At 38.0% G+C, this 16,133-nt stretch overlaps 1 protein-coding gene across 1 annotated transcript in view; it reads left to right on the top strand.

The window, feature by feature from the left end:
* The first annotated feature begins 948 nt into the window (after positions 1 to 948).
* Positions 949 to 16,133, top strand: part of LOC125247245 (NACHT, LRR and PYD domains-containing protein 12-like) — a 33,168-nt gene continuing 17,983 nt past the window's right edge. The window contains 8 exon segments of the mRNA XM_048158503.1: positions 949 to 1,203; positions 3,042 to 3,152; positions 3,595 to 3,739; positions 5,816 to 5,935; positions 6,047 to 6,166; positions 6,282 to 6,395; positions 7,092 to 7,452; positions 7,454 to 8,955. Coding sequence (XP_048014460.1) covers positions 3,615 to 3,739; positions 5,816 to 5,935; positions 6,047 to 6,166; positions 6,282 to 6,395; positions 7,092 to 7,452; positions 7,454 to 8,955 — 2,342 coding nt within the window. The 5' untranslated portion in view covers positions 949 to 1,203; positions 3,042 to 3,152; positions 3,595 to 3,614.

Below are 16,133 nucleotides of genomic sequence, written 5' to 3'. Positions count from 1 at the left end.
TGCTGCACATAGTTTTACATGTGGATTATTGTGGTGTTGTGCCGAATGAACACAAAAGACAATAATTCCCGAGAGACTGAACTCTTTAATCTCCACAAGCAGCGACAGAAAATGTACAACGTTAGCACTCACTCAGAAGAGTACCTCATACGGAAAACAGCCATATACATAAACATAGTCCCCTCTTGTGGCCATTATGTGCACTGCAGTCCAACATTAACTATTGCAGTAAGGATACCACAATTATAATTTTCGGGAACCGAGTTAAACATAAATTGTAACCATTGATCTCTAAGTACAGCGTCCCTGGGAAGGCCAAACAAAGGTGATTGGACTGCGGGATGAAAATAACAGCGTTTCGACGACATGGCGACAAACACACTCTACAAACGCAACTCTTGCTCTTCTCAGTTGGAGTGCAACAAGACCACGCCCTCTTTTTTGTGTATTCCTGTGGGCGGAGGTTAGTCAAAAAACTGTTTTAGTGACGTCATTAAAGAAGGAAGTAGAGGGATGTAGTCCAAACTGGCCATTCGATGTAGGCGACTTCTGTTAAATAAAATATCTCGCTTGGCATTGAACTTTGAGCTTTAAAATTTTACAGATTTTATTTACTCTAACAACAACATTACGCACTAACTAAAGTTTGAAACATGGGATCACGAAGAACGGGACCTTTAACATTATGGTCAATGAGATTCTGCTCCCTTTTGCAGCCTGTCCCTAGCGGCCAGTCGATGAATCGCAGTTTAAATTACTTCCGTATTGGCGTCACGAGAAACTGGGGGAGGTTGCCGCTTGGTTAAAATCGAGGAAGCGAGGGTCTGTCCATATAAACTTCCCTCTTCCACTTAACGAAGTGGAACGCACTTAAAAATGGCGGCAGGGATTCCCCCGAGGGGAAGTGTTTAGGGAAGTTCGCGAGTGCGTGTCTAAAACTGGAGTGGAACGCAGCCCTTGTTACCATGTTATTTGGGTTCGTTTCAACCCGCGGCCATGAAAAACAACCCGCGGAAACAGAGTAAAAGCAGCCCAATTCCGCGGGCAAAACCGGGGACTTGGCAACACTGCTTCGGACGTCACAGATCACGTGGTTATGTCTAAACGAATCAAGCTCCGGTTCCGGTCTTCACAGTTTGTTTCTGTTTCGTGTTGACTCGAGCTTGAAGTGTCGGTGCTGAACGAACATCAGTGAGTTTGACAGTAAGTTCAATTATCAGCTTTATTTAATATCGTGTCATGTTGTTATATGATGTTGTTCTGTGTGTTTATATGATCGTGACACACTCTTGTTCGCTGACAACAACAAACACTGACGAACATGAAATGGCGCCGGAAATTAAGCTACATAGGCCTATCTGCGTCATGACTTCACTTTTCTAATATTTATCAAAATTATATCAAAACCGTAAAGATATTTCCACTGCAGTTATATTTAGGTGATGTAACTTGTACTTTGAAGAGAAGATAAAATAATGTGTGGTGATAAAAAGATAACGATAATCGCATCACTGCGGCCTATAAATACGGCCTGAAGGACTCACAAAAATGTGAGTCCTTCAGCAATAACAGCTCTGATCCTATGAACTATTATTAATAGCAGCAATAGTGTTTTTCTTTAGCTATTTATGTTATAAAGCTGTAAAAAACTGGAGATGTTTAGAAATGTGGGAGAGATGATCCATACGCCACACACATAAAGAACATGATTTTACTGTAGTTTATCTGATTCAAGAGGAACAATTTCATTCATGTAGGATTAAACCAGCATTGAACATTTCAAACAAAGCTATTACAAAACATTCAGAAACATTCAGAAACATCCCAAAAAACCTCCTTGAAATCATCACAAAACATTGATATCTTCCTCAAAGTAACATCACGACAACGGATATAAAATGCTCAAGTAATGTTGAACAAATCTAAATAAAATTGAAATCGCTATATATGGCTTGGTGATTATGAAACTGTTGTGGTGTGACTGACTGACAAGCGCGAGTCTGGAGAAACAGGCGTTTATTTATTTATTCTCAGTGTTGAGAAACGAATAGCCTACATGTGTTGCGTTATTGTGTTAATATTAACTAAAGTACCTAATTATGTCACATAGCCTACTTATTTTGTATGAATCTAGCACGTTAGTTACTAAAGTACCGTTGTCTCAGAGCTGCACGAGCTCTCTCTCTCTCTCTCTCTCTCTCTCTCTCTCATACACATAAACGCACGCGCACAGAGAGAGGGGAGATCATTGTAAAATGAAAGTTTTCTTGAAATTTGTTCTTGCTTGTGTTATTTTTTTGTCAGAAAACATTTTTAATTATCCACCCGTGTATTTAAGAATCGGTAAATGACGGACGCTTTAGTTAACATCCCTCATTATATGTCGAACTAACTTCTGTTCTTGAATACTCGATTCGTTTTGCTCTTATTGGTCCTTTCTATTCACTGTCAACTGTTTTCTATAAATATGTTTATATTGGCTAACCTTTAATCAGCGAATGTTTGTCTTGTTCAAAGACAGCAGCACGTTACAAATAGAAACCCTTTTTTTCTGTGGGATTTAGTATCATATTTGGATATTGGAATAATAAATTATTTTAAATGAATCACATGTAAACTCAATGTTTACTGTTTTCTAAGGGTTTCTTAATTTTAGACTAGTTTTCATTACAAAAGCTGTATAAAACACTTGACTGTCAGGTTAGTTGTATGTAAATATAGCCTAGGCTACTTGAAATTGCAAACAAAATTTATTAGTTCATATTAAATATGAATGCGATTGAACTTGTGGTTGTCAGTTTGTATAAGCACACATTATGCAATGCAATATTAATCATGAATTAAAAAATGCTTTTGAGCAGATGTAGTGAAATGTGTGTGCTTTGTGTATTGTATTCTCAAAAATTAAAAAAATAAATAAATTTTATATATATATTATATAAATATATATAACCCCACGTCCGTCACACTGGTACTCAATTTTTTTGCCAATGTTGGCAGGTCTTGGAAAAAAATGTATATGAATTATTATTATATCTCAGTATCTTCAGGAAGAGATCTTCATTTCCTCATCCCAGCTGTGTGTCTCTGAAGAGCCGTCGATCCAGAGTTCATCGTGAATTCAGTGATGGAGCAGTGACCTCTGACCCCAGGTGATTATCACCATTATTTAGTGAGTTTCCTGCTGTAGTGAAACTAGTTTGAGACGCTTATTTATAAGAAAATCAATGTACAATGTCAGTGTTTACTTATATAGATAAAGATAATGAAAGTTGTCTGTTAGTGTCAAATGTTAGATGAATGTCTCTTTTTAACTTCTACTTTATCAGGACATTCAGAAAACATTCAAAAGTAACGTTCCCTTAATGTTTCCAGAATGATCAAATGAAATATTCCTTTAGTGTACATCTAACTAAGACACATTTTGATCGTTCAGAGAATATTTAGAAATAATGTTTTCATAACTTAGTATCAAGACACTCTCAGAGCACATGTTGTTCACTGGGATATGTGCTGAAATCAACACACTGTAAATTACTTGTAATTAAAGCATCTGCTAAATGCATCAGTGTAATATTAATGTAATGTTCCCAGTGTTTCCATATACAGGGAAGATGTCAGACTCTGAGACGAGGAAGAGATCTTCATCTCCAGATCCCAGCTGTGTGTCTCTGAAGAGTGATGGATCCATGATTCCTCCTCCTGTATTCAGTGATGGAGCAGTGACCTCTGACCCCAGGTGAGACACTCGCTGCGTCCGAAATCGCATACTTCCCTACTATATAGTATGTGAAAAACAGTATGCGAGGCGAGTAGTATGTCCGAATTCATAGTATTCGAAAAACAGTAGGCGAGAAGTACCCGGATGGCCTACTGCTTCAGCCCGAATTCTGTAGTAGGCATTCGATGGACGCTGCGCTATCCCGTGATGCCACAGGATTCTTCATATTCGAAAATGGCGGAAAGCGGCGATATGCAGCTCTTTTCAAGTCCTTCAGTACCTCAGAGAAAAACGGTGTTTTTGTGGTTAAATTGCACTTGTTTAACATAATGCAAGTAAACGGCTGACTTATTGAAAGTTTAAACAATGTAAATCCATGAGAAGATTTTGAGAGTCCGCTGTAAAAAGATGTTTAATCATTATTATTGACAGCACATCAAGCTAACGAACAGGTCGAGATAACGTTACATCAGCTTGTTAACAATGTTTTATTTAACGGAGACGTTCGTTGTTAAGCAGTTTAATGAGACTAGAAAACTTAACGGACAGCAACATTCAGGAGGCAGTAACTTAGTTATAGGGCTCAGTTTGTAAAAAGTTTTTTTTTAAGAATATGTATATAGTATTATCATTGTATTTATGTATATATTGTATATAATATTCAGGCTATGTTGTGTATTTCTCTCTCCCTCTATCTACACATTATTTAAATATATGTATTCAAGTTTGTTTGATTCATGTCTTTTGTTTCTCGTATTTTATTGTTGAATGAATGCATATAAATTACTTAATTTCGTTGCTCCAATCAGCCTCTGTAGTGATGTTCACAGACATGTCTTTTTATTCTGAGGTAAAATTTGCTAGCTAAATAGGTGATTATATACTTTGACATATTTAACAAGCTGTTGAAGAAAGCGTGATCTGCGAGCAGCTGACCGACGCCTCATTTGAGCTGTTGATTGAATCGACGTTAAAACACTGATAAAAGCGGTAAGCATTAATAAAACATTGCCGATGAAAGCGGAGTAATAGCGGGCCCTTTAAATTTTTTTGTGGTTAAATTGCACTTGTTTAACATAATGCAAGTAAACGGCTGACTTATTGAAAGTTTAAACAATGTAAATCCATGAGAAGATTTTGAGAGTCCGCTGTAAAAAAGATGTTTAATCATTATTATTGACAGCACATCAAGCTAACGAACAGGTCGAGATAACGTTACATCAGCTTGTTAACAATGTTTTATTTAACGGAGACGTTCGTTGTTAAGCAGTTTAATGAGACTAGAAAACTTAACGGACAGCAACATTCAGGAGGCAGTAACTTAGTTATAGGGCTCAGTTTGTAAAAAGTTTTTTTTTAAGAATATGTATATAGTATTATCATTGTATTTATGTATATATTGTATATAATATTCAGGCTATGTTGTGTATTTCTCTCTCCCTCTATCTACACATTATTTAAATATATGTATTCAAGTTTGTTTGATTCATGTCTTTTGTTTCTCGTGTATTTTTATTGTTGAATGAATGCATATAAATTACTTAATTTCGTTGCTCCAAATCAGCCTCTGTAGTGATGTTCACAGACATGTCTTTTTATTCTGAGGTAAAATTTGCTAGCTAAATAGGTGATTATATACTTTGACATATTTAACAAGCTGTTGAAGAAAGCGTGATCTGCGAGCAGCTGACCGACGCCTCATTTGAGCTGTTGATTGAATCGACGTTAAAACACTGATAAAAGCGGTAAGCATTAATAAAAACATTGCCGATGAAAGCGGAGTAATAGCGGGCCCTTTAAATTTTCGCGCTGTTGTGACAACACGTGTTATGACACGTGACAACATTAACATGGCGGATGTAGTACGTCCGAATTCCATTCATACTACCCATATTCATACTATATATAACGTACTTTTTTAACGGTCGGGAAGTACGTTCAAATTCAAATGTAGTACCTACTCATGTAGTATGCGATTTCGGATGCAGCCACTGTCCTGTACTGGAGACAATAGACTGACTTATACAACAGCATTTGAATTAATTATATTATGATAATTACAATGTAAAGATGTGAATTATTATTATATCTCAGTATCTTCAGGAAGAGGAAGAGATCTTCATCTCCAGATCCCAGCTGTGTGTCTCTGAAGAGTGATGGATCCATGATTCCTCCTCCTGTATTCAGTGATGGAGCAGTGACCTCTGACCCCAGGTGAGACACTGTCCTGTACTGGAGACAATAGACTGACTTATACAACAGCATTTTAATTAATTATATTATGATAATTACAGTGTAAAGATGTGAATTATTATTATATCTCAGTATCTTCAGGAAGAGGAAGAGATCTTCATCTCCAGATCCCAGCTGTGTGTCTCTGAAGAGTGATGGATCCATGATTCCTCCTCCTGTATTCAGTGATGGAGCAGTGACCTCTGACCCCAGGTGAGACACTGTCCTGTACTGGAGACAATAGACTGACTTACACAAAAACATTTGAATTAATTATATTATGTTAATTACAGTGTAAAGATGTATATGAATTATTATTATATCTCAGTATCTTCAGGAAGAGATCTTCATCTCCAGATCCCAGCTGTGTGTCTCTGAAGAGCGATGGATCCATGATTCCTCCTCCTGTATTCAGTGATGGAGCAGTGACCTCTGACCCCAGGTGATTATCAGCATTATTTAGTGAGTTTCCTGCTGTAGTGAAACTAGATTGAGACACTTATTTATAAGAAAATCAATGTACAATGTCAGTGTTTATTTTATATAGATAAATATAATGAAATGTACAAATATGTTCAGGTCTGAGCAGAAAGCAGAATTTGAGTTGTCATGGAAACAGTTACAGTATTTTCCAGAAAATAAATCACAACTGACTGTAAGTCACAACGGGTGAAAAATTACATTATTGAGAGGAAAACATGCAGATATTAAATCTGTGCATAAGTCATATTTTATTATTTCAGCTATAAAGCAGCTCTACAGAAGACAGTCGTGTCATTATTCAGCTCAGTTCAGTTCATGTTTTGTTCTCATCTGATAGTTTCAGTGCGTCATATCAATAATATTTCTGAATATTAAGTGTCTTTTAAAGCTCAAGTAATCAAGACAAAACTAGGACCAGAATCTAAGAGACCAAAACTTCTACATAAGAGTCCAAAACAGACAAATATAGGATGCAGCACATTTCAGATGAGAGAAAATGTGACTTAAATTCCAGAAAATATGTTAAAGTTTAATGTAAATATGTGGAATATAACAGGAGTCTGTTAAACTGACACTTCTCTCTTAAATGTGCTGCTGTTCCTGTCATGATTTATTGATGAACATGTTTTTATGTTTGTATTTTGTTTCCAATCAGAGATGATCCGACTGGAGACCAGGATTCTCCTCAAGCAGTAGATGATGAACTCCAGAGAGTCAAAGAGCAGCTCAAAACCAGCATGAAGAACAAGTATGAGAGATTATTTGAGGGACTGAACCTCCAGGAGAATGAAACCCTCCTGAACAGGATCTACACACAGCTCTACATCATAGAGGGAGAGAGTGAAGGAGTGAATGAACAACATGAGGTTTTCCAGATGGAGAAAACAGCCAGAACACAACACTCACAAGACACTCCAATCTACTGCAATGACATCTTTAAAGCCTCACCTGAACCAGGATGTGAGGAGAAACACCAGATCAAGACTGTTCTTACTAAAGGCATCGCTGGAATCGGAAAAAACCGTCTCTGTGCAGAAGTTCATTCTGGACTGGGCCGAGGGAAAAGACCATCAGGATGTAGATTTCATGTTTGTGCTTCCATTTCGAGAGCTGAACCTGATCCGAGATCATCGGTACAGTCTTCACAGACTTCTGCTGGACTTTCATCCTGAACTTCAAGATCTGGACTCAAAGATTTATGAGGAGTGTAAAGTTGTGTTCATCTTTGATGGTCTGGATGAAAGCAGAATCACACTGATGTTTTCAGACGCTCAGAAAGTTTCTGATGTCACTGAGACTTCATCAGTGGGTGTGTTGATGTCAAAGCTCATGACAGGAGAGCTGCTTCCCTCTGCTCTCATCTGGATCACCTCCAGACCAGCAGCAGCCAATCAGATCCCCTCCAGATACATCAACCGTCTGACAGAGATTCAGGGATTCAATGAGCCTCAGAAGGAGGAATATTTCAGGAAGAGAATCAGTGACGAGCATCAAGCCAGCAGAATCATCTCACACATCAGAAGAGCAAGAAGCCTCCACATCATGTGCCACATACCCGTCTTCTGCTGGATCTCATCCACTGTGCTTCAAAAGCTCCTGGAAGAAGATCTGAGTGCAGAAATCCCTCAAACTCTGACTGAAATGTACATCCACTTCCTGCTGATTCAGATCAACATGAGGAATCAGAAGTATGGAGAGAGAGATCCAGAGAAACTCCTGCTGTCCAACAGAGAAGTGATTGTGAAACTTGCTGAAGTGGCTTTCAATCAGCTGATGAAGGGCAATGTGATGTTCTACGAGGAGGACCTGAGAGAGAGCGGCATAGACGTCACTGACGCCTCAGTGTATTCTGGGATTTGCACTGAGATCTTTAAGGAGGAATCTATGATTCATCAGAGGAAAGTCTACAGCTTCATTCATCTGAGCTTTCAGGAGTTTCTCGCTGCTTTCTATCTGTTTTATTCACATGTGATCAAGAACAAGAAACTACTGAATGAATTCAGATTTTACAGATCTGATAAAGACTCTCTGGATGATCTACTAATATCAGCAGTAAATAAAGCCCTCAGGAGTAGGAATGGACAGCTGGATCTGTTCCTGCGGTTCCTGCTGGGCGTCTCACTGGAGTCCAATCAGAGACTCTTACAGGATCTACTGACACACACAGAGAACAGCTCAGAGAGCATCAGGAGAATCACACAGTACATTAAAGAGATGATCAAAGATCGACGTGCACGCTCATATAGAGAAGATAGTGATCTCTCCACTGAAAGATCCATCAATCTGTTCCTCTGTCTGCTGGAAGTCAAAGATCAGTCTCTGTCCAGAGAGATTCAGGAGTTTGTGAAATCAGACAAACGCTCAGAGGAGAAACTCTCTCCGTCTCACTGCTCAACAATCTCCTACATGATTCAGATGTCAGAGGAGCCGCTGGATGAGCTGAACCCCATGAAATACAACACATCAGCTGAGGGGAGAAGAAGACTGATACCAGCTGTGATCAACTGCAGAAAAGCTCTGTGAGTGTTTAATCATGAACTAAAGTATCATATTTAATCATGAATCTGACAGCTTTAAAATAAATGTTCCTAAATGAGAGATTTTCTCCTCAATAACAGGATCTTACAGGGTCACGACACACCTCTTTAATACAGTAGATAGTCACTAAAACGCCTGTTACCGCCGCGGGTAAACACAACCCAGTCACGTGTGAAACTCGCTGGTGAAATCACCACCAGGTGGCGCAAAGGGACGGTCGACACCATTGATCAGTAAAGCTGGAACTGAGACATTTTCACTTGTGAATGAAGATAAAATGACATAAATTACTGCTAATATTAATAGCAATAATAAATCATTATGACATTTAATCTTCAGTAATTATTCATCATAAATGCTTAATGTTCAGCTATTTGACGACTGTTACAGTGAACTATTACAGTGACGGCTGTGCTTGAAGTGTCTTACTTTTTACTGTACAGCACTAGCCAGTGTTTGACATTATTATATATTTAAAGAGGTGTGATTATGCCATAAAATAAATGAAACGATAGAGAAGGTGGATTACTGTGAATGGGAATATTATGAGTGATAAAGCTCTAGTTTTCTAACACATATTTACTCTGTCAGCATTGAGACTACATTAATGTCAAAATAAAAGATTTAACTTGCATTTCAACAGGTCACACATGTACATGAATTAGTCACACATACATTTTTTATTTTTTTTTTCCCAGAAAACGAGACTTTATATATTCAGTCATTTTTCTTCTGAAGTAAATGTATCTTGATTTAAGAATGTTTAGATATTTTTACACAAAAAGTCGTACATGTTCAAAACATGAATATCTCCACCCTCATTGTGACCATCTGTCAGAAACGCTCGGCTTATGATGAATGACGTGTGTTTTGATTGGCTGATGTCATTGCGTCTCTCTGTTTTGATTGGCTGATGTCATTGCGTCTCTCTCCTCGTCTCCTCATTGCTCACCGCTGCTGTTCTGCTTCCAGAAGTGATCAGGAGGAAGTAGAAAAGAGTCATTTTGGCAGCTTGGTTCTATCAAATACTCTTTTTGAGTGACAAGCAACTTTGTAATGATGGTAAACCCAGGAATAAGCACTAGTTGGCCACTCATTCTAGAGAACTCTAAACTGTGATGTGAATCTCACTGAGTTTTAGGAATAACTCCATCAAAAGAAAGAAGAAAAGCCCACATGTCCCAACTCTTTATTGTTCATCAAAATTAATACAAACACAACAACAGCTAGTTTACTGGAGTAATTATACAAACAAAACAGCATATACAGAGAGAGAAAGAGTTTTAAGAGAGAGAGAGAGAGAGAGAGAGAGAGATATGATGAATTCCTAGCAAAATTATGCACTTTGGAAGATCTGACCTGAACGAACCATGAATCATTAATTTAAATGCACCAGTTCAGTTTTAATCTGTGGTACTTGCTTGAGTCGACTTTAAATGTGAATTTCCCTCGTCGGCGTGCAGAGAAGGGTTTTCCAAGTCGATGATTTGTCTTTTCAGTCTTTCCAGATAGTGGTTAGGTCTAAACCAATCACGTTTGAGCTTGCTGGAAAAATGAAAGGAAGTCTCTTTGTCGCTGGAGTTAAAGTTGATGCAGCAGAAGTTGTTGGTTGAACTTTGCAGCAAAACTTAGAAGACGAGACTTTCAACGGAAAAGAAAATTAAGTAAAAGAAAAGTGAGTGAAATTTGGATGGCTTGAATGAGCTGCTTGTCTGTTCTTCTTGTTACTCTATGGTTACGCGTTGTTCTGCTGACTCTGGTCGCGGTTGACCGGTTCTTTCTTCAAGTTTCTTGTCTTCTCCTGTCTCGACTTCTTGACTATCTTGCGATATGACTATTTAAACTTGGGTGTTTGTCACACCTCTGAGGAGTTTTGGCCAATCAGATATCGTCCTGTTTCACAAGGGCTTTTCTCTGCCCCCCAATCAGACATAGGTGTTAGGCTACTTCCCGTCTCTGCTTTAGCAGAGAGTGCCATTTTAACACAATTTCTATTAAATGGAATATGATACATTTTAAACAGATTTCATTCAAGTCAGGATTTAGAGAAGAGGAAAAAAATTAAATCCATTCCAAATAAGGCATACTTTCAGTCAGTCATTCAAGAGTTATCACATTTACATGAATTGTGGGTGTTCTAAAGCATTACTGGTTACAGGTAGTATTTGTGGACACATAATGTAAAATGTATGCAGTTAAAAGATGTTTGATAAGTCCATTTAAAATTGTTTGTAACAATTTTGATGCAGTTTTAGTTGTAGAATAGTCTTGGTTGTTTTTTTTCTGTGAAGTTCAGTTCCTTAGAGAAACAAATGGGGCCTGCATTGTTTTTTTTGTTTTTTTTTTTAATCTGGTGATCAAAGACTCTTTATCTTCTTGGATGACCATTTGGTTTGTCACTTTTCCTGCTGTCAGGAAGCATGGGTTATAAAAGTAATTAAGCAAGGATTTCTCTGTAGAAGAGCTGGTCGGAACCTTGATTCTGAATTAGAATTATGTTTTGAAAGAATCATCTGAATGATTCATTTGGCTGGTTCGTCCACGGTTCCTACATTTGGTTATGACTTTGCTCAGTAATTCATTTTGGATCATTTTTAACCAAAAAAAAGTTACGGACAGCAGCTTTAAGCAGTTGACAGAGAGTTTCATTCCCAACATTCACTAGGGGTTGAACGACTTCAGATTTTTTAAAGTTGACATTTATGTGATTAAAGTCGAGTCGACATCAACTAGTCGATGATGATGTAATTAATGAACAAATGAGCTATTAGAAATGTACAATAATAAATGCACAAAATGTATTCAAATAGAGCTTGTGTTTAATATGATAGTTTAATCCTTACATCTACTGCAATACAGTATGTTGTTAGTCGGAGAGTATTTAGTCCGTCTCTACCCACCCCTACTATAAAACTATATGTAGACAGTCAGATGTGTACTAATAATGATGTGTCATACTCCATGTTCACAACAGTTCTTCTGTCTTTGGGTCGTTATATTTCTCACAGATTTCTGCTCTTTCTAAATCAGATTTTACATTTAAATTTATGTATTTGGCATTTGCATTTATTATCCAAAATGTCTTACATTGCATTATACTATACATTTGTATCTGAGTATGTACAATCCATGGGATCAAACCCATGACCTTGGCATTGCTAGTGCCATGCTCTAACCACTGAGCTACAGGAAAGCCTGTTAAATACAGATAAAGTAGCTCAGTAAAGATTACAATTATATGAACATATTAGTGTGAGTTAATTTTACATTCATCCGATCAATATTGAGAATCCAGATGGTATAATCAATCATATCTTGTGGAGCTCTGCATTTATTTGTCATTAACTGTTTGGTGCGGAGCATAAATGTGGACTTCACAGATTTCTGATCCTGTTGCACCCTCTATAGGCCATGACCAGCGACTAGTAAACGTCATGCTTAAAGCGTCATGGCAGAGCACTTTTAAAAATGAGCCGTTTCAGCGTGGGCCCTTTCAGTCAGATTATAAAACATTATTACAAGCTTACCATTGTGAATCAAGCTAAGGTAAGGAGATAGTTTTGAACAGTGATTGGTTATGACTTTGCTCAATAATTAATTTTGGATCATTTTTAAACAAAAAAGTTACGGACAGCAGCTTTAAGCAGCTGACGGAGAGTTTCATTCCCAACATGCACTAGGGGCTGAACGACTTCAGATTTTTTGAAGTCGACATTTATGTGATTCGAGTCGAGGTCAACTAGTCGATGATGATGTCATTAATGAACAAATGAGCTATTAGAAATGTACAACAATAAATGTATTCAAATAGAGCTTGTGTTTAATATGATAGTTTAATCCTTACATCTACTGCAATATAGTATGTTGTTAGTCTGGAGAGTATTTAGTCCGTCTCTACCCGCCCCTTACAATCCCTCGTTAAAACTATATGAAGACTGTCACAGACACGCCAGGTTCCAGCACCTTCCAATCACAGCGCACACCATCTCCTGAGTTCTGATCACCGCCACCTGCACCTCATCAGCGCACTCATCACCAGCACTACTTAAGACACACTCAAACACAGTCACATTGTCCGGTCTCGTTTGCATCAAAGGACTTACCTGAATGCTTACCTCAAGGACTCCTCTTGCTACTTACCTGTACTCCGGGTTTCCTAGCTCCTCTCCTCGATTCCTATCTGGCGTGAAGTGTTGTCTGAAGTCATCTACTCCATTCAGCAAGTATCATTCTCCATTGTCACTCTGCAAACACAAAGGACTGTGTCATTCTCCATATCACTCGTACATCACCATAGTGCAGGGGTCATCAACTATATTTGTCCAAGGGCCAGAATTTTTCACTGCAGACACTGTAAGGGCCAGATACTCGTAATATAAAATAAAATTCGAATTGTATCCTAATATGTTATTATTTGATATACTAATTCTAATTCCAAATTTATGTTATTTTTTACATATTACCTGTACTGCAGCAAGCCACCAGGGGGCGATAGCGATATTTTAGGCTTCATATTCGTGAGGCTGTCAAGCTGTCCATCACTGTCACGCAATTGTGCGCAAATCCCAGGCAAGGAAAATTTTGACATTTGTGAAAAAATGAGCATGTGAAACAATAAAAGATGTTCAATGAGAGCAACGCGTTTATCGTCATTCTTGACTGAAGGCAGGCTATGGCACAAGCTACTTTTCAGAAGGCTTTTTTTTTTCGTTAGATTTAAAAATAAAAAAACGGTTCTCATTCCCCCTTGAATAAGGCCGGCGACACACTGGCTGCGTGGCGTGTCCGTTTTTATTTCGGCTCCCATATTTAACAGGTTGGAGTTTGCACACTGAGACGCGCGTCTCAGGCGCGCTCGAGCCACGCAGAAAACGCGTGCATGCTAGAAATAGAACCGACGCGTGTTCCAGCCCTATGGTTCCAGCAACGGGAGTGTTCTCTGGCTCTGAGCTTGTGTTTTGTTGCTTTGACATTGTGGAAAATAGAATAATAGAAACAAAATGTATTAGCATTTTTACCTGTTATTATCAATCTAAATTAATCTTGTTTTTAATTTAACTTAATTTCATTTTTCTTTATTTAAATTTCGTTTTTTCTTTATTTAAATTTCGTTTTTTCTTTATTTAAATCTACCCTTACTGTGCCAATTTGTTAGTCAGAAAAATATTAGACTACCTTAAAAGTATTGCTTAATTTAACAGACCTGTGTGTGTGCGTTTATATCACTAGTGCAGTGACCGTTCTCGGAGCATAAGCCCTGCCCGCGTGAGGTGCGCCGCTTCCCGCTCGCGCTGCTCTGACTGTAGTTTACTAAAAGTTTATTAATTCTGAATGTGTCGCGTCTCGCGTGTCCATCTATATTGCACCAAATGCGACACTGCACTCCCTTGTGAAGTCGATTGGATGAACGGTTCTCGAAATAATATAAATGCAGACGGACATACAGACACAGATTCCTGCCTTTATTAGAGAGAAAAATATGTTCAGCCCCTCTCTCCGAAGCTTCGAATAGTCGATGTTCATCAAAAAAAATGGTATTCGGACCAGCCCTAAACTTTTTCCTCTTACAAGGCTATTCCTGATTTCAGTATTATTCTGGGGGCCGGATGGAAATCTCTGGCGGGCCGGATTTGGCCCGCGGGCCGCCAGTTGACGTTGCATGCCATAGTGCATCTGCTACTCACCTGTCTGCATCGTTATACTCTGCTTGTGTTCAATAAACAACCTGTTATTCCTATCTTCTGTCTCCTGCCTGGTTCTGTTGTAACAAAGACAGCCAGATGTGTATTAATAATGATGTGACATACTCCATGTTCACAACAGTGCTTTTGTCTTTGGGTCGTTATAAATCTCACAGATTTCTGCTCTTTCTAAATCAGATTTTACATTTACGTTTATGCATTTGGCGGACGCTTTTATCCAAAGATGCTCAGTAAAGATTACATTTATATAAACACATTAGCGACGGAGTCAATTCTACATTCATCCGATTAATATTGAGAATCCAGATGGTATAATCAATATCTTGTGGAGCGCTCTTGGAGATTGCATTTATTTGTCAATAACTGTTTGATACGGAGCATAAATGTGGACTTCACAGATTTCTGATCCTGTTGCGCCCTCTATAGGCCATGACAACAACTGGTCAACGTCATGCTTAACTTCCTGAGGTCCGAAAACGCGCCGGCGCGTTTTGCAGGATTTTTTTCACATTGCAGCAAAACAGACTTAAAATACTCCGTCATTTCTTGTCATAGAGACATAAGTAATATATCAATTGAAACTATAGAATGTCTTGTTTTATTTGTGTACACTCAGAGTAAAAACAAAATGTTGTGCTTTTTGTAAAATAAAGAAAACTAACATGATGCGTGATCTCTCCTCTCCCTCTGAACGAAGTCCAATCTGATAGTTCTCAGAAAATGAACTGTAACTTATGAATACTAATGACACTTATGTCTAAAGAAACGTTGAAATGTCAGGTTTTAAATCGTGCAAGTCAAATCGAAAACAAACATTCTGTGTTTATGTAATCTGTATGAAAAGAGAGCCATGTCAGAAGTCTGTGATTCAGCTCATTACCCGCTAATGCGGCCACGCCCACGGAGTCAGCGCTATTCAGACGCAAATTCAGAGGCAATACTTGTATGCATTGTCTCAATCGTGTATTTATTGTCTTGAAGTGTTTATTTGGATGTTAAAGCCATGGTTAGCGATCTCTAGAAGACATGCCGTTAGTTCCTAGTTCCTGTTCTTCTTTATATGAATTTGTGGTCTAAAGGTGTACAGAGCGCCCTCCGGCTGCAAGTATGAATTGAAAACGCAGTATCCAGCACTCATAGTGATGACAATAAATATTACTTCTCAGTATAGAACATTGACATAAATATATAAGAATCCATCAATATTTCTCCAAATGTGCATGCTTTTAAGCTAAAAGCCTATATGAAATGCCATAGAGGTAACACAATTGTTCAGACACTTTGCATCACAGAAATGCATTATATTTTAAAGAATATAATAGAATACCATTATTTTAAATTGTAATAATTATTTCACAGTATTGCTGTTTATGATGAGCTGAGACATTATTACAGAGGGTTTTTTTCATAGCCTACCTGACTGAAAGGCCTCATTAAAATGCAAGTCATTTCAGGTA

Source organism: Megalobrama amblycephala, linkage group LG15 (assembly GCF_018812025.1).
Source record: "Megalobrama amblycephala isolate DHTTF-2021 linkage group LG15, ASM1881202v1, whole genome shotgun sequence".
In the NCBI taxonomy this organism is placed as follows: domain Eukaryota; kingdom Metazoa; phylum Chordata; class Actinopteri; order Cypriniformes; family Xenocyprididae; genus Megalobrama; species Megalobrama amblycephala.
Note: the sequence above shows the minus strand (reverse complement) of the source record. Positions and strands in the feature narration are given on the sequence as shown.